Below are 18,045 nucleotides of genomic sequence, written 5' to 3' on the forward strand. Positions count from 1 at the left end.
AGTTGTTTGGTGGTGTCTGGGGTGAGGAACGTACGTATCTTGGAGATGTTGCGGAGGTGGAGCCTGCATGACCTTGATAGTAATTGGAAGTGAGGTTGGAAGGAAAAGTTGGAGTCCAGGGTGACACCCAGGACTTTGGTGTGTGGGGTGGGAGAGATGGTGGCGTTGTTAGTAGTGATGGAGAGGGTGGGGGGGCGTGGGCTGGGGGGAAGACCAGGAGCTCGGTTTTAGACAGGTTTAATTTGAAGAAATGGAGCGACATCCAGTCTGATATGTCATTCAGGAGGTGGGCGGTGCGGGTGGAGAGTGAGGGGGTGAGGAGGGGGGTGGAGAGGTAAATTTGTGTGTCGTCGGCATAGAGTCGGTAATTGAAGCCGTGGGAGTGTAATAGTTTGCCAAGGGAGGAGATGTAGATGGAGAAGAGGAGGGGTCCGAGGACAGAGCCTTGGGGGACTCCGACAGAGAGGGGGAGAGAGGGGGGAGGTGGCAGTGTTATAGGTGAAGCTGAAGGAGCGTTGGGATAGGTTGGTGGAGACCCAGGAGAGAGCAGCGTCCCTGATGCCGAGGGAGTGCAGTTTAGTAAGGAGGAGAGGGTGGATGACTGTGTCGAAGGCCGCGGAGAGGTCAAGGAGCAGGAGGACAGAGTAATGGCCATTGGCTTTGGTGGTTAGCAGGTCGTTGGTGATTTTAAGTAGGGCGGTTTCGGTGGAGTGTAGGGGACGGAAGCCAGACTGTAGTGGATCAAGGAGGTTGTTATCAGTGAGGTGAGCACTTAGGCGATTGTAGGCCAAGCGCTCAAGGAGCTTGCATGTGAATGGTAGCAGGGAGATGGGTCTAAGGTTGTTTAGGTCAGTGGGGTCAAGGGAGGGTTTTTTGAGTATGGGGGTGATGTGCGCGTGCTTTAAAGGGGAGGGGAAAGTGCCAGTGGAGAGGGAGAGATTGAAGATGTGGTGAGGGAGTGAATGATGGAGGAGGGGGGTGACTGGAGGAGCTGTGAGGGGATAGGGTCCAGGGGGCAGGTGGTGAGGCGGGCTTCAGTGAAGACCTTAACGATCTCCTCAGTGGTAGCTGGGCTGAAGGAGCGGAGCGTTGGGGAGGTGATAGTGTGCGGGGCGTAAGGTATAGTGGGGGGTAGTGCGGCTATGAGTTCGAAGGAGGGGAGGGTTGAGGGGTTGATGGAGGGAGGGGGGCTAGGTGGAGAGGTAGATTGTGAGTTGACAATGTCCTTACGTCAATCTTGTTTTGGAAATGATTGGCAATCTCGTGGGCGGTGAGTGAGGTGCTGAGTGGAGGTGGGGGGTGGGGAGAGAGCAGGAATTTGAAAGTGGAGAAGAGCCGGCAAGGACAGGAGGAGAGGGTATTGATAAGGGTTACGAAATAGGCTTGTTTGGCGGCGTGGAGGGAGGTGGTGTAGGTGAGGAAGGCGGCTTTGTAGAGGGAGGACATGCGAGGGGATCTGGTTTTGCGCCATAAACACTCCAGCGCGCGACTGCGTTGTTTGAGACATTTCATGTGGTCATTTTGCCAGGGTTGAAGTGGTTGGGGTCTGGTGTTACGCGTGGTTAGGGGTGCCAGGGAGTCCAGGGCAGCTGACAGCGAGTCGTTGTACACAGTAGTGGCCAGGTCGGGGCATGACAGAGGGAGGATACTGTCATACAGACGGTCAGTTGCCGGCTGGAGATGGGTCGGGTGCAGGTTGCGGAGGTTACGGGTGATGGTTAGATGCTTTGGGGGGGGGAGTTAAGGGAGGGGGAGATGGAGAATGTGAGCAGGTGATGGTCAGAGAGGGGGAAGGGGGTGTTAGTGAAGTCGTGGGGGGTGCAGAGGTGGGAGAAACCGAGGTCCAGGGTGTTTCCATTGGTGTGGGTGGTGGACTGTGTGCGCTGTGTGAGTGAGGTTAGGAGGAGGAGTTGGGAGGTAACCGGGTTGTTGGCGTTGAAGTCCCCTTGAATAATGGTCGGTAGCTCGGAGGAGAGGAAGAAGGGAAGTCAGGCGGCAAAGTCGTCTAGGAAGAGGGAGGCAGAACCAGGAGGCCGATAGATTACCGCAATCCTCAGGGGGGTGGGAGAGAAGAGCCAGATGCAGTGGGCCTCGAAGGAGGAAAAGGATAGGGAGGGGGGGTTAGGGAGGACCTGGAAGGTGCTCAGCGGTGGCAGGAGCATACTGAGATCAGCACCAAAGAGGTCCTCAGCCTAGTTACCAAGTTTGGGAGAAGTAAGATAACAAAGTGCACACATGAGATCCTCGCTAGGTGCACGGCGGGACCCCATTCTGGGAATGAGCTGACAGAGGTATGCTGGATGGGTGGAGTGGCTGGAGTGGGACCACAGGGTTTGTTGGAGTCCAGTTTATTCACTCAGTGTATGGCCCATCTCTAAGTTGGAAGACCACATTAAGGTTCAATTTCCCAGAAAGCGGTCCTGGGGTATTGATGAGCACGACAAAGCAAAGGTACCCCATGGGCAGGGTAAGTGGCCCTGCCCTGAGTGCCTAGAGTAGCCCAGAAGAACCCACCCTACGGTAGACCTCTTAGCATTAGACCACATCTTGGCTCCCAACAGAAGCATACTGAAGGGCCCCTACCCTTACATGCAGGTGTTCCACCATTGCTATGGTACATCTTATGTGGTCCTTCATATGCTGACCTATAATAGTAATAATAAAGCAATAAACTGTACTTAATTGTAAAGCTATACCAGACTAAACCAATGAACAGCTCAGTCTGGTATCGTTTTCTAATAAAATACAGCTAATGGCTAAGCTTTGCTCTCCTGTGTACTTTCAGTAGGTCCTCCTACATTTCTTCTGTAGCTTCTCACTTACATATGTGCACAATATGATCATCATCTATAATCGGGGATGTGATGGGAGTTACTTTGGGTGGGGGGCCCATGGAACCCAGCTCACTTTGGAGAGGTGGGGAGACCCCTGTCCCAGCTCCCCATATCCCTCTTATGTGTAAGTCACCCTGTGCCTGTTAGGGGTACAGGGCGATCTGTCCTAATATTGTATAGACATGTCTAGGAGATAGGTGGGGTGGGGGGTTGTGGATTGTTTGGTGGTGTGTGGCTACACCCCATTGTTCTATTGTTTGTCTTGCTTGGGAGCAAACTATTATGGGATGTATGTGTCTATGTGTATTAGTTTAGTGGAGAGGGGGGGGTGTCTCCAGCAGCCCTTCCTCCTGATGGGACTGTCTGCTGGTGTGAAGTTTGAATACCTGTGTGTCTCCTGTTACTAAATGTAGATTGCCCCGCCCTGTGTCATTATGTAGGGAGGGGGGATTGTCCCCTGAGTGTCTATATCCTGTATTTGTTTTCAAATAAGCTAGTCTACCTTCTGGATTATTTCAAGACTGGTGACATCTAGTCTTGTATGGTCGACTGTGGTGTCTGTGGTCGGTGTTCAGATGGGGAAGCGGTATTCTAACGGAAGTACTGTCTGGGTCGGTTCCGTTACAGGGGATATGGTACTCTGAACTTTTTGATTTTTATGTATCCACTCAGCTGTAGATGGATTTGGTCTGGGCTCCTGTATACACTTCCATGTGTCCTCTCTTATCAGCTGCATCTTCATTTTCATGTTGCATACACCATCAAGCAGCCCGCAGCCTCTCTCAGATCTCACCTGGTCCCCATGCCTCATATGTCCCTTCTTCCAGGGGGAAGGGCTGCCCCCCTAAAATGCCACCCTAGGCACATTCCTTGTTTGCCTTGTGGTAAATACACCCCTGGTTGGGCCCATAACCTGCTGGAATGTTTATTATCAAATGAAAATAAAAAGGATAAGAACCGCACTCCAAACTGTGCTCTTCTGAGTTACCTTATTGGATCATCCATACAAGGTGGATGTAGCACCCTCCCAGATAGGCTGCTAGTTATATTAGGTAAATGTAGTTCTTTTGGCTCTCCTGTAATCAGGGGAGAAGCTTGCGATTAATTTGGGGGTTTTCTAGGTTTTACTGTTTGTGGATTTGACTACTTCCTCCTGCCTTCTGGAGGATTCTGGAATGTAGTTGACTGGAAGAATCAAATTCACATCCCGAATATTTATGTTGTTTCAACCAATCCCTGTGGGAGGGTGCCCAGTAGGTGGCTGATGGGTGCATAAATAGCATGTGACCTGGGGCAGAGGGGTTTTTGTTCAGAAAATGTTCCCGGCCTGAAGAGCTGCTGCCCTTCTGGGCAGTCAAGCTATACTTCTATGTGTGCTCATCGAGGTCCCAGTTATGTTAGGGGACCTGTTCTACTGAATCTCGCTGGAACTGATTAAAGGTATTTCACTGAGGATCTGGTCTGCAGAGTTCCAGGGAGAAATGTCTGGCATCCAAGTGTAGCATTACCCCCTTAGGAGTTGCTGAAGATTTCAGTCCCCCTATAGTTCTGCACAGCTAGACAACACACATTTTTCACAGACCTGCATTCTGGAGACAGTAAACAGTCCTTGAGCTTGTTTGTTTAAGTTTTATTAGGGGTATTGAACTTGGATGGGGTTGAAGGTTGTATGGGATGCTGAAGGAACAGTAAACTGAGGACAGCTTTCTGGCAACTACATACAAGATACAAAATAGGAAATTCTCTTCTAGGAGAGCTCTCCAGCCTCTCCTGGTGTACCACCCCAGACCCCAGATAAATCATCTTCTTTACCCAGCTGTTTGGAGGAATTTCTGGGCCAGGGGATCAAGTCCCTGCCACTTTTAGTTGAACAGTCCCAGGTAAGGAGCTAGTCAGGTTTCCTACAAGAATGCCCTCTCCCCTTGTCTGGTCCATGGAGTGCAGGACTGCTCATTCAATCTTTGCCTGTGAGCTGGTTGGGTTGGTGGCTACTGTCAGGCCTTTTGCTGGGCTGGCTCCTTCCCTGACTCCACAGGTGGTCCTCCATCCGAGTACCAATGAGGCTGAGTGATCTTTCTTTCCAGGTCCAAGCCTGTATGTAGGCCCCTTCCCACTGGGCCCACTTCCAGGCTCCTGTTTCTCAGCCTTCCTCACAGCTTCCACCCGAACTCTCCTGCTGCTGAGCAGGCTCAAACACACTTAAAGGCTGTAATGGCCCCATGCAAAGCCTCCTGCTTGGGGATTGGCCAAAGTCCTCTATGTGTGCAGGCAGCTCCTCCTCACCCCTGCCCACTGCTTCTAGAATCTTCTCCAAGATTCTAGAGTAGGGGGAGGTATCGAGGAACTGATCTGCAGAGCCTCTCAGCCATTACCCCAAATTGACCCTGCTGACTATTGCCCAGGCTGCTATTCAGCCTCTCTAACTAAAAAAAAATTTAACTAGCTCCCCCTGGCTACCAAGAGGGGCGCTGCACAAGTATCCATGGACATTTGCGAGTACACACCTGTGTGTAGGATCCTAGTGACTGTGTGCCGCTACTATTTCTTGTGTGTCATTGCCAGAGTTTACTTAAATTTGGGACATTCCCTTTGGAGTCTCAATGTTGCTCAGTCCCTTAGTTGCTGGAGGGACTGTACTATGAAGCTTGAAGAAGTAAGAGTCTCCTCATGTTGCTATATTGTGCTACTAGAGTGTCCCACAGCTCCCCTGATCCCCATCCATGTTTTTTTTAGCAATAAATATAAAAAAAGATACCCCTAGACTGTTCACTGAGCCAGAAGAGAGACTGTTGCTGTGTACCTGTCTTTCGCTACACTACCTTGGGAAAAGAACCTGGGACAGAATCAGCAGGCCTTTTCAGGGTTGAAAGCTAAATATACAGCCATAGTGTCTCCACCCAAAGAAACCAACTCCTCCTTAACGCCTTTCACCACAATGTAGCTTAATCACAAGGAACCTCGAACCTTGTGCTTAAGCCACATTGTGGTGGAACTTGTTAAGGAGGAGTTGGTTTCTTTGGATGGATACACTATGTAACGGAACCGACCCAGACTGTGCTTCCGTTAGAATACCGCTTCCCAGTCCGAACACCGACCACAGACACCACAGCCGACCAAACAAGGCTAGACGACACCAGTCTTGAAGTAAACCAGGACGTAGACTAGTTTATTTGAACACAGATACAAGATATATACACTCAGGTGATAATCCCCCCTCCCTGCATAATGACACAGGGCGGGGCAATCTACATTTAGTAACAAGAGACACACAGATATTCAAACTTCACACCAGCAGACAGTCCCATCAGGAGAGAGAGCTGCTGGAGACACCCCCCCCCCCACTAAGCTAATACACATAAACACATACATCCCATAATAGTTTGCTCCCAAGCAGGGGCGGACTGACAACTCATGGGGCCCCGGGCAATTGAGGTTCATGGGGCCCCTGTGTCCTCACCAACACCCAAAAAAGCCTATGAAAAAGCCAATGAAAGGTACCAGGGGCATCTCATGGAGCCCCCTACTGACCCCGGGCCCTCGGGCCATGCCCGAGTGTTTGAATGGTCAGTCCGCCCCTGCTCCCAAGCCAGACACACAATAGAACAATGGTATGCAACCACATGACATTAAACAATCAACAATCCCCACACATTAGGACAGATAACCCTGTACCCCAAACAGGCACAGGGTGACTTACAAATAATAGGGATATGGGGAGCGGAGACAGGGGTCTCCCCACCTCTCCAAAGTGAGCTGGGTTCCATGGGCCCCCCACCCAAAGTAACTCCCGTCACACACTATGACTGTATATCTAGTATGGATGATCTAATAAAGTAACCTTGAAGAGCACAGTTTGGAATGTAATTGTTATCCTTTTATTTTTCCTCTGATGATAAGCAAGGATGGGCTTCTTGAACCCGCACCCAGAGTGCAGAGATCAAATGGAAGAGTGGTGCGTGGAGATGGGATGTTACTGTCTGTTGGAAAGCTACTGCAGATGTCTCCTTACCTCAGATGCTGAAGGACAGTTTGCTTAGACCTTCTCAATTTTTATTGGAAACAGGAACATACACAGATACAGGGGATGGGAGATAAGACAATTACATCATAGCCATCTTCACAAGAGAGAATGTTAGATTAGACATAAGAATTTCATCTGACACCAACACAGACTTACTACAAGGAGTATAATATGTGAGAATATATGAGATATGAGAATATATGAGATATGAGAATATATGAGATATGAGAATATATGAGAATTGTGTTGCTATAGTGTATTTTCATGTGTACACAACATGCTAACAGGGAGGCAGATGGAGAACAGCGTAATCCAACAAAACGATAATCGGGACCTTCCAGATTTACACCGGCATTATGTTATTCAATGTCAGAAGCTATGCTCATTTGTGACAATAGGTTCTTAAAGCTGGCATCGTCTCCCTTAGACTGAATATTACCAATAATATCAAATCTTCGAATGTTTTCTTCCAGCAGTTTAATTCTCTCCTTGAATCCAATATTTCCTTCCTGCTGCTCTCTTTGGATGAGTAGCTGGAGGTAATCTACAGCAGACATCGGGTTGGGTTTTAAGGCGATCTCCTGGAGATGATTAAGGATCCTGGCAACCTCCTGAATAAGTTTCAGTGCCTCATCCTTTGCCTTCTCAATGTCATCCTTCAATTTTTTGAGAACATCTTCTACAGTCATCGCCTTCTTCTCCGCCTCTTCATATTTTGCTTTTACTTCGGTAAAAGTTTGCATGTGGGCTTCATTAGTAATTATCCAGTGAGAATATTCTGAACAGTGCTCACTAGACTCATGTTTACACACACGGCATGTTCCCCCCCAACTAAAAACTTCACAAAAATAAAGCAGGGAATTAAAATGCACGTTGCAGTCTTGGTGGCATGTGGAGTTGCACGTGTTACAATTGTTTGAGCATTCTGGGGATTCTATCTTTTTGTTTACGGCTTTTATGACTTCAAACTTAAAATTCTTATTCTTTTCAATCTCTGCCTTGTGTTCACTCAAAGCTCGCTCTGTTTGCTCCAGTTCATGCTGTTTCCCGGTCACCTCCTTAATTTTTTGGATAAGTCTATCCAAAGTTATCTCCAAAGTGTTTCTTTCTGCCAAAACATCCTTTGTTAAACTTAAATCTTTACTGGCTATTCCAGACAAAAAGTGTAAAAGAAATTTATTAAGGCTTTTCATTCCCATCTTCCATTGTATTTTATGAGTCAAGCAGACATCCTCATCCTCATCCTCCTCATCAGGGCGGTTATTTTTATACAGCATGCAGTTATTGACCTTAAAGTACACAGGTTGTCCATCCTCAGATTTCGCACAGGGAACATCAGCCTCAACAATTGCTGAGAGAACATTTGGCTTCTGGGCATCAGCAAAGGTAGTGAGGAAGACTATATTCTCTTTGATGTCATTCCCAAAAATGGATAAAACGTTGTCATAGATGTACACCTGTGTTGGAGTTAATCGCGTCAAAGATGACTGAACGACAAAACAAATGGCATCAATTTTTGTGAATTTGCATGTCTGAAAAAATTCTCGTATCTTCCGCATTATTTTCTCATCGTAGTTTATCCCTCTGGTGTCTCCAAACCCTGGAGTGTCAATGATGGTTATGGAGTACGGGATTCGGAAGTTATTTTCGTGGTTGATCTGGTAGGTAGTGACACGCAATGTTTGGCTGTGAGCTTGACTCTTCTTACTACTGTCTTCAAGTAACTGGATCCGGTAATCATCCTTCCACTCCACACCAAAGATGAAGTTGACCATAGTGTTAATCAAGGTTGTCTTACCAGATCCGGTTTCACCAACCATCATGATCACTTTGTTTTGCTTATCATTCCTTGGTGTTCCAAATTCCCATGAGTTTTGACTCTTAGTACGATCCAGTGAAATTCTGTGAATGGTCAGTGGACCAGCCTTGTCTGTGCTGCTTCCCAAGTACTCGTTTAGTTTCCAAAGTAAAAATATTTTACCTTGTTTTACCACCGTAGAAATGGAGATTTCAGTACCTATGAAATCAACACACAAGCAGTTATTGATGATATCGTTATATGGTCACTAAACCAAGTCACCAAACATATATTATGAATGTAGCACTACCCCCTTTGGGTCCCCCTATAGTCCTGCACAGCCAGGCAACACACATTTTACATTCAGACTTGCATCAGGAGACAGCAACTAGTCCTTGCGCTTTGTTTTGAAGTTGTATTAGTGGATTTATAACTTGGATGGGGTATGTGGTGTACGGGATGCCCAAGGAAATGGCAACTGAGGACGGACTCCTTAACAACTATGTACAAGTCTCTACAGCAAAATGTCCCTTCTAAAGAGCTAGCTGGCATCTCCTGTAGTACCACCCCAGACTCCAGATGACTCCTCTCCTCATCCAGCTGTACTGGGTGAATCCCTGGTCAGGGGATCCGGTGTCTGCCACTACAGTGTAAAACAGTCCCGGGTAAGATAGCAAATCTATTTTCCTACTAGAGTGCTCCTTTCACCTTACTGGCCCAGGAGGTGCAGGTTTACTCACTTGGTCCTTGCCCTGTGCTGCCGGTGGTTGGTGGATGCTACCAGGCCTTCTAGCTGCATGCTCTTTCCCTGCCACACAGGTGGTCCTCTCTCAGGGGCCAGGTGAAGTTTCAAGTTTTCACCCTTCAAAAGGTCCTCTGCCTGCAGATGAGCCCCTATCCATCTGGGCCCCCTCACAGGCTCCTACCTCCAGCCTCTCACATCTCTCTCTCTTCTACCCAAACATTTCCGCTACTGAGCAGGCTCAGCTACACTTAAGGTTCTCCTGGCCCATTGCCAAGCCTGCTGTTGGGGATTGGCCAGGATCCCCTAAGAGTACAAGCCAGCCATTTCTCCGATCCACCCACTGCTTCCAGACCTTACTCCAAAGTTCCAGAATGGGGAGGAATTCCAGAGAGGCTTGTCTGCAGTTTGACCTGGCACTGACCTTTGCACCAGGCTGCTACTCAGCCTCTGCCTAACAATTAGGATCTAGCTCCCCCTAGCTATCTAGGAGGGTGTTACATGAATATTGTATGATTATACAAGGGCACAACCAAACAGGTTATGGTGAGGTTGGCTAAAATGAACCAAAATGGCTCCACACTAGTTAAAAACACATATAGGCAGGTTCTTAGCTGTCCCATATAGTTGTTGCTCTGCTAAATGGCCTACAGAAGCACAAGGCTGTCAATGGGCCTACTGCTTCAGTCCAAAACTGTCTCACTGCCCATGGAGACCTAAATTGTCTGCTGACATGTATACAGATGGTTGACTAGAAGCTCTCTGCTACATTATCCCAACCACTTATGGATAGTAGCACCAATCCATAAATGGTTGGGAGTACTCATGTGTCTTGTCTTTGCATTTCTTTCATGGTTCCAGGTCAGGACTTCGATGGTCCAGCCAAACACTTGGGACCCAGGTCCCTTGATGTGTGTTCCACAGAGGGGTATAGGGGTCTACTTTTGTCACTACACTGCTAGGAAGGTGACCTCTTCCCCTGATCACCACTTCTCTTGACCTGACCATGTACCCATGTAGTGTATCATGAGTTACACGAGCCCAGCCACCTGTGGCTTAACTGTGTACTGGCCCACCTTGTACATTTCCACTGAGGCAGTCAGGCATTCACTTTGAATAACATCACTCTAAAGTATCTAGAAACAAAGTCTATCTTCTTTTATGTGGCAATAAAGAGTACAATTTCCAAACATTGGAAAGGAAATAAAGGCACTTCTGATTTTAGTAATGTAAACACATATCTCCTGGTATCATGTTGATTCCTTGTTCCCCTTAGGTCAGTACTGGAAGTCTGGTATCTCAAGGCCCATAGCTAGAGAAGCCCAATGTCAGAAGCTCCTCTTCATGTCAGCTGCTGGTCTCATTCCAGCATCCTGGTTTTGGGTATGATGCATTCTCCTTGGTTGTCCATCCACCTGCAAGGTGATTGATGTGGCCAATGTCTAGGTGGAGACCAAACCTGATTTAAGCCAGCCAAGCCTGCAGTCTCATGCTTGTGATAGTGCTGGTTACACGTGGTCAATCTCCCTGTTTGTCTGTCGTGCTCTGCTGTCTGGATTCCCTCACTGATGACTCAGATTGGATATCGACTATTCTATGAACTCTGCCCGCCTTTTGACCTGGACTGACATTGAACTACTCTGCCTGTCCGCCAACTGCAAGTACCTGTTTGCTGTGCTCAGTTCACGCCTGCCCTGGCGTGGTGGCTAGGCACGTTACCCTTGGGTATAAGACCTTGAAAAAGGGGGGGTGGCTACTCTTAAGAGCTGTAATTCCTAAACCCTTCCTCCAATTTTGATGTACATACCCTCAAATTAAACCTGAGAGTACGCACTTTCACCCATATCCATTAGGGAACTAGAGCTTGAATATGTTTTGGTAAATACCTGAAAAAACAAAAATTTTGTCTGTGTCCAAATATATACTATATGGACCTAACTGTATAGGGGTTCTGCTAGAGGGGCAGGAACAACAGGTCACATCCCATAAAGGAGGGGCCCACAGCTAGGGAACTGGGGAATAAATTGTCCCCATACTACAAGCCCCCCTATTTTAATAAAGGCATGTCCTCAGCATAATATACTGCAGTGCACAGTCTCTTCCTCTGAAGCCTCAGTGGCTGAGCTCCGGGAGGTAGAGATTGCACGCTGTGCCTGGGAAGTCTTTATTTTGCCATGCTCAATCTTTTCTGTGTCAGGAGCAAATTTGAACTGTCACTTGTGGTCCCATTGACTGATTGTCTGTTGTCACCTGACTCTGGCAGATTTAGGTGCCACCAAATGTAACCTGCTATATGATATAGGACCGTCTTTGCCCAGCCTAGTGCCTCTATTTAAGCTGTTCTCAGATCAGCAATTCTTGTTCAAGCAACATTTATGAATGCCAACCCATCTGCACCATCAGGAGTTCTGGAGAAGACCCAGTTTGCTCTGGATCAGCATCATGATTTGCTATGGTGTTGTCAGGCCAGCCATCAGCATCATAACAACCAATGATGATCTAGGGAAGGATGCATTGTGTCATACATTGCTATGGTGTTGGTGGCTGGCCCGCCTGGCCTGCACCATGGCAAAGCATGATGCTGATCCAGGGCAGGCAGTAAGCAGGGCCAAACCCAAAATGCAGGAGAAGATGGAAGCCTTCCATCTCTGGACCTGCTCTGCCTCCTGCACTCCGCCATGCTGCTGAAGCCATAAGGTTGGACTCAGAGGTGAAGAGGAGACGGTGTACTTGGAAGGGCCTGTGATGGGGTAGCTGTGTAATTGGGAGCTCTGTGATTGGGGGACTGAATGATTGTGGGGCTCTGTGATGGGCAACTGTGTGACTGGGGGAACTCTGATGTGTGGAGAGGACTCTGTCAAGAGGGGTCTGTTTTGGAAAAACTCTGATGTTTTGAGGGGTCTTCACGCAAAGTGGGGGCTCTGATGAATAGGGGGGATTCTGATATGATGGGGACATCTTAAGTGAAGGGGGGACTCTGATGTGATGGGAGGGGGACCTCTGATGTGATGGTGGGCTTCTAATGTGAAGTTAACGTCATTGAGGTGGTTGTGTACATCATCCCAGGCTCAGGTTTCCCATTGATAAGAAAATTGTATTTTTTTTTACATTTTAGACTGGGGTGTCTCAAGAGTATACAGTGTTCTGCAACCTAAAAAGGGGTTGGGAAACGCTCCTCAGTGAACGCATTTGAAGTCAGGGTAGGCTTTTTCCGGCTGTGGTTGGCAGGCCCAAGCAAGCTATCAGGGATCTGCCAACTACAACTGGAGGAAGTGTATCCTGACCATGGCTGGGATCACCCAGGAGTGGAGTCTAAGGAGTAGGCAGGCTTCTTCAGAGCTCCTGATGGTAGAGATTGGTTGGCTGCTACCTGCTCCCAGGTCTTTACCAGCTAAAGCAAAGTAAGAGAGAAACTCCGACAGGGTTCCATGAATGACGAGAGATGGATCAGTATTGTATACCTCCCAACTTTACAACTTGAGAATGAGGGACACTTTATGGAGATGGTGACCTGCGGTGGGCTAAGCATACAGTGGCAAATAGTGGGTGTGGCCAAACCTAAAAGTGGGAGTGGACTAAGAGGCATGGTTAAACAAAATCCGGTCTTCCTTGTACCTACAAAATATGCTTTGATCTCTGCGCCAAAAGAGAGGGTCTCACAGACACATATAAACCTCAGCGAATGCACTTAAAAAACCTTCCAGTACATATGGCTCTGAACACACTGAAGGCTGAGGCTATCTTACGGAGGAACTTCATTAACAGTCAGGAACTGCTTAGCAACCGGAAACTGTTGAGGCAATGAAGACTTTGGAGAGAAGTATGGAATGTACAATATAGTGTATATACTGCAGGAGTCTCTCGGAGTGCAGGGGTCAGGAGTATACAGTGCACAGGGTGAGAGTCAGGTTTAGGAATACATACCACAGAGTGCAGGGGTCCAGGGTGTGTAATGTAATGTAGTCAAGGATCAGGAGTATGTAACGTACAGAGTGCTGTAATTATTGCCAGGTTTAGGAGTGCATGACACTCAGAGAGCAGGGGACAGGAGTATGTAATGCACAGAATGCAGGGGATAGCAGTATGTAATGCACAGAATGCAGGGGATAGGAGTATGTAATGCAGGGAATGCAGGGTTCAGGAGTATGTAATGCACAGAATGCAGGGGATAGGAGTATGTAATGCACAGAATGCAGGGGATAGGAGTATGTAATGCACAGAATGCAGGGGATAGGAGTATGTAATGCACGGAATGCAGGGGACAGGAGTGTGCAAAGCATAGTAGGAGTCAGGAGTACAAAACAAAAGAGTATAGGAGTGTAATGCACAGTGTTGGGGTCAGGTGAGTGTAAAATTCTCCCTGCATGCAATACTCTCCCATGCTTTACCTGTTCAGAAAAAATACACCCCCCCCCCCCCCAAAACAAATTCAGCACTAATATGCACACTTACCCCTTCCAGTGAATCTTTGCTCCCCAAAATGTCCCACCTCCCAGCACAAATTCTCTTCCTTCCTCCCAAAACAAATCCTATCCCACCCTCCAAACCCCCCAAGCACAATCCCCCATTCCACACCTCAACACACATCTTCTTCCCATCCCCCCAAATTATCTTCAAATCCATATGCCCCCAGCACAAATCCCCCTCCAACCCCTCCTCCCAGCACAAATTCGTTTTCCTTTTAGCACAAATACCCCACCCCAAATTCCCTTTCCAGCACAAATCAGCATAAATTGTCCACTCCATCCTGCCCCCTCCCCAAATCACACCTCTCAACAAAAAAATCCCTAAATCTACCCCCCAAATCATTCCTCTCAGCATAAACCCTCTTACTCCACCCATCATCACTCCTCTCAGCATAATGACACTGAACCTTGGAGTACACCACTAAGAACACTGAACCTTGGGGTACACCACTAATAATACTGAACGATGGAGTACACCTCTAATGACACTGAACCTTGGAGTACCCCACTAATAACACTGAACCTTGGGGTACACCTCTAATGACACTGAACCTTGGAGTACACCACTAAGAACACTGAACCTTGGGGTACACCACTAAGAACACTGAACCTTGGGGTACACCACTAATAACACTGAACCTTGGGGTACACCACTAATAACACTGAACCTTGGGGTACACCACTAATGACACTGAACCTTGGGGTGCACCACTAAGAACACTGAACCTTGGGGTACACCACTAATGACACTGAACCTTGGGGTGCACCACTAAGAACATTGATCCTTGGGGTACACCACTAAGAACACTGAACCTTGGGGTACACCACTAAGAACATTGATCCTTGGGGTACACCACTAATGACACTGAACCTTGGAGTACACCACTAATGACACTGAACCTTGGAGTACACCACTAATGACACTGAACCTTGGGGTACACCACTGATGACACTGAACCTTGGGGTACCCCACTAAGAACACTGAACCTTGGGGTACACCACTAATAACACTGAACCTTGAAGTACACCACTAAGAACACTGATCCTTGGGGTACACCACTAATAACACTGATCCTCTTCTTCCCTTCCCCCCAAATTATCTTCAAATCCATATGCCCCCAGCACAAATCCCCCCCATTACCGATCCCAGAACAAATCCCCCTCCAACCCCTCCTCCCAGCACAAATTCTTTTTCCTTTTAGCACAAATACCCCACCCCAAATTCCCTTTCCAGCACAAATCAGCATAAATTGTACACTCCATCCTGCCCCGTCCCCAAATCACACCTCTCAACATAAAATCCCTAAATCTACCCGCCAAATCATTCCTCTCAGCATAAACCCTCTTACTCCACCCATCATCACTCCTCTCAGCATAATGACACTGAACCTTGGGGTACACCTCTAATGACACTGAACCTTGGGGTACACCACTAATGACACTGAACTTTGGGGTACACCACTAATGACACTGAACTTTGGGGTACACCACTAATGACACTGAACTTTGGGGTACCCCACTAATGACACTGAACCTTGGGGTACACCACTAATGACACTGAACCTTGGAGTACACCTCTAATAACACTGATTCAGTACAGCCACAAAAGTGCCCAACAGTGCTGCCCATTAGTTCTGCCAATCAGTGCCCATCATTGCTGCCTATCAGTGCCCATCATTGCTGCCTATCAGTGCCCATCATTGCTGCCTATCAGTGGCCATCATTGCTGCCTATCAGTGGCCATCATTGCTACCTATCAGTGCCCATAAGTGTCCATCAGTGCCTCCTCATCAGTGCCTATCAGTGCTGCCTATCAATGCCCATCAGTGAAGGAAATATATTACCTGTTTGTAAAAGTCTTCATTTATAATGCAGCAAAAAATAAAAGCCCCCAGTGGTGTTTAAATACCATCAAAAGAAAGTTCTATTTGTGTGAAAAAAATGATAAAAATGTCATTTGGGTACAGTGTTGCATGACCGCGCAATTGTCATTAAAAGTGCGACAACGCTGAAAGCTGAAAATTGGCCTGGGCAGGAAAGGGGTGACAGTGACCGGTAGGTGAGGGGCTAAACTACCAGCCTGTGGTTCAGTAAGGAAGATAAAAGGTAAGAAAGGAAAAGAAATGGAAAAGAGAACAGGAAAGGAAAAGAAAAGAGAAGAAAAGAAAGCAGAAGGGAAAAAGAAAGAAAGGAAAAGAAAAAAAGGAAAGAAAGTGGAAAGGGGGGAAAGGAAAGAAAAGAAAAAGAGAAAGGAGAAGAGAAAGGAAACAAAGGAAAAGGAAAGAGATAAAAAAGGATAGGAAAAGAAATTGAAAAAGGAAAGAAAAGGAAATAAAGGAAAATTAAAAAGTAAGGAAAACAAAAGTGAAGAAAAGAAAAAAGAAGAGGAAAGGAAAGAAAGAAAAAGGAAGAAAGGAAAATGGAAAAGGAAAGAAAGCAAAAGAAAAGGAAAAAGAAAGGAAAGGAAAAGAAAAATAAAGGGAGAAAAAAAGGAAAGGAAAGGAGGGGAAAGGAAAAGAACAAAGAAAAAAAAGGGAAGTGGGGGAGGGGAGAGGAGAGGGGAGAGGAGAGGAGGGAGAGAAGAGAAGAGAGGAGAGAAGAGAAGAGAAGAGGGGAAGGGAGGGGAGGAGAGGAGAGGAGAGGAGAGGGAAGGAGAGGAGAGGTGAGGTGAGGAGAGGAGAGGGGAAGGGAAGGGAGGAGAGGAGAGGGGAAGGGAGGAGAGGAGAGGGGAAGGGAGGAGAAGAGAGGGGAAGGGAGGAGAGGAGAGGGGAAGGGAGGAGAAGAGAGGGGAAGGGAGGAGAGGAGAAGAGAAGAGAAGAGGAGAGGGGAAGGGAGGAGAGGTGAGGAGAGGAGAGGGGAAGGGAAGGGAGGAGAGGAGAGGGGAAGGGAGGAGAAGAGAGGGGAAGGGAGGAGAGGAGAAGAGAAGAGGAGAGGGGAAGGGAAGGGAAGGGAGGAGAGGAGAGGGGAAGGGAGGAGAGGAGAAGAGAAGAGAAGAGAGGAGAGGGGAAGGGACGGGGAGGAGAGGAGAGGGGAGGGGAGGGGAGGAGAGGAGAGTGGAGGGGAGGGGAGGAAAGGAGAGGGGAGTGGAGGGGAGAGGAGAGGAGAGGGGAAGGGAAGGGAGGGGAGGAGAAGAGCTGAGGAGAGGAGAAGGGAGAAGAGGAGAGGAGGAGGGAGGAGGAGAGGAGAAGGGAGCATTCTATCCCTGCTTCCTGAATAAATATGTAGGAGTTTGTAATGTAAAATTTTGAAAGCAAAGTAACAAAGTGATCAATAATAATACGAATGAAGAATTCTGTAAATCAAATCTACTGGAAGATGTTTCAATTGATTAATGATTTGTATCAATGTTACTGAATAAATGGAATCAATAAACAGGTCAATCAATCAGAACCGCGGACTCACTGGACACCAACATCACAACCTCTCATTATCCGGGATATAAAATGTTACAATTCTCACATTGCACCCAAATATAGAGAGAAGCCGTCTTTCCTCCAACAATGTGACTAATAAAGAGTCTGTTCTGTTATGTTGTATATAGTCTGGAGGTGTCTTCACCGGCCATGAATCTCCCATGATTCCCCCCACAATGCCCCCTGATTATACCAACTTGTAGTCCTACCTGTCCTTGGAGCACCAGCCATGGTCTCTGCGTTGTGTCTGCCTCCTCCAGTCCTGGCTCCCCTCTTATATACTCCTCATCTTCTTTCACTTTCCTCCTCTAACTATGTCAGTGGGAAGATCCCGCACCTCCCTCTCCTTAGAGGAGACTCCCCGCTCACACCTCTCTCCATAAATATTGAGCACAAAGAGTACAACACAAACACTGCAATCACTCTCAGAGTCGTTATTCCATGATTGGCTCCGAGTGGCTCCGGGCACATATTTTTAGCTGGCGGGGCTGCGCTGATGTTGGGGTTAGCAGTCAGGGAGCCAAGTCCTATATCCAAAAATATAATAAAAACAAAAAAACATATATTGAGAAATGCTTAGTTAGGAAATGAAAATTGTACTATGATGAAGCCCACTACTAAAATGGCAGCACAGGAGGACCTGAAGTTTCACTCTGGCTTTTGCTGCTCCATAAAGGACTTCTACACAGATCCAGCCAGTGTTACTTCTGCCTCCATCCAGTAGAGGGCGCCCAGGGAACACGGATCACAAGAGAGGCTCTGAAGCATATC

The 18,045-nt window shown here is 47.5% G+C and overlaps 1 protein-coding gene across 1 annotated transcript; it reads right to left on the reverse strand.

The window, feature by feature from the left end:
• Nucleotides 1-6,862: 6,862 nt before the first annotated feature.
• On the reverse strand, nt 6,863-17,546 carry LOC149449815 (uncharacterized). The gene is made up of 2 exons (XM_089692735.1): nt 17,484-17,546; nt 6,863-8,872 (listed from the first exon to the last, which is right to left on the reverse strand). The coding sequence occupies exons 1-2, from the start codon at nt 17,503-17,505 to the stop codon at nt 7,215-7,217; spliced, it is 1,680 nt and encodes a 559-aa protein (XP_089548861.1). The 5' UTR covers nt 17,506-17,546; the 3' UTR covers nt 6,863-7,214.
• Nucleotides 17,547-18,045: the final 499 nt, after the last annotated feature.

Source organism: Staurois parvus, unplaced genomic scaffold, assembly GCF_062004578.1.
Source record: "Staurois parvus isolate SC_StPar_1 unplaced genomic scaffold, SC_StPar_1.0 ptg000603l, whole genome shotgun sequence".
In the NCBI taxonomy this organism is placed as follows: domain Eukaryota; kingdom Metazoa; phylum Chordata; class Amphibia; order Anura; family Ranidae; genus Staurois; species Staurois parvus.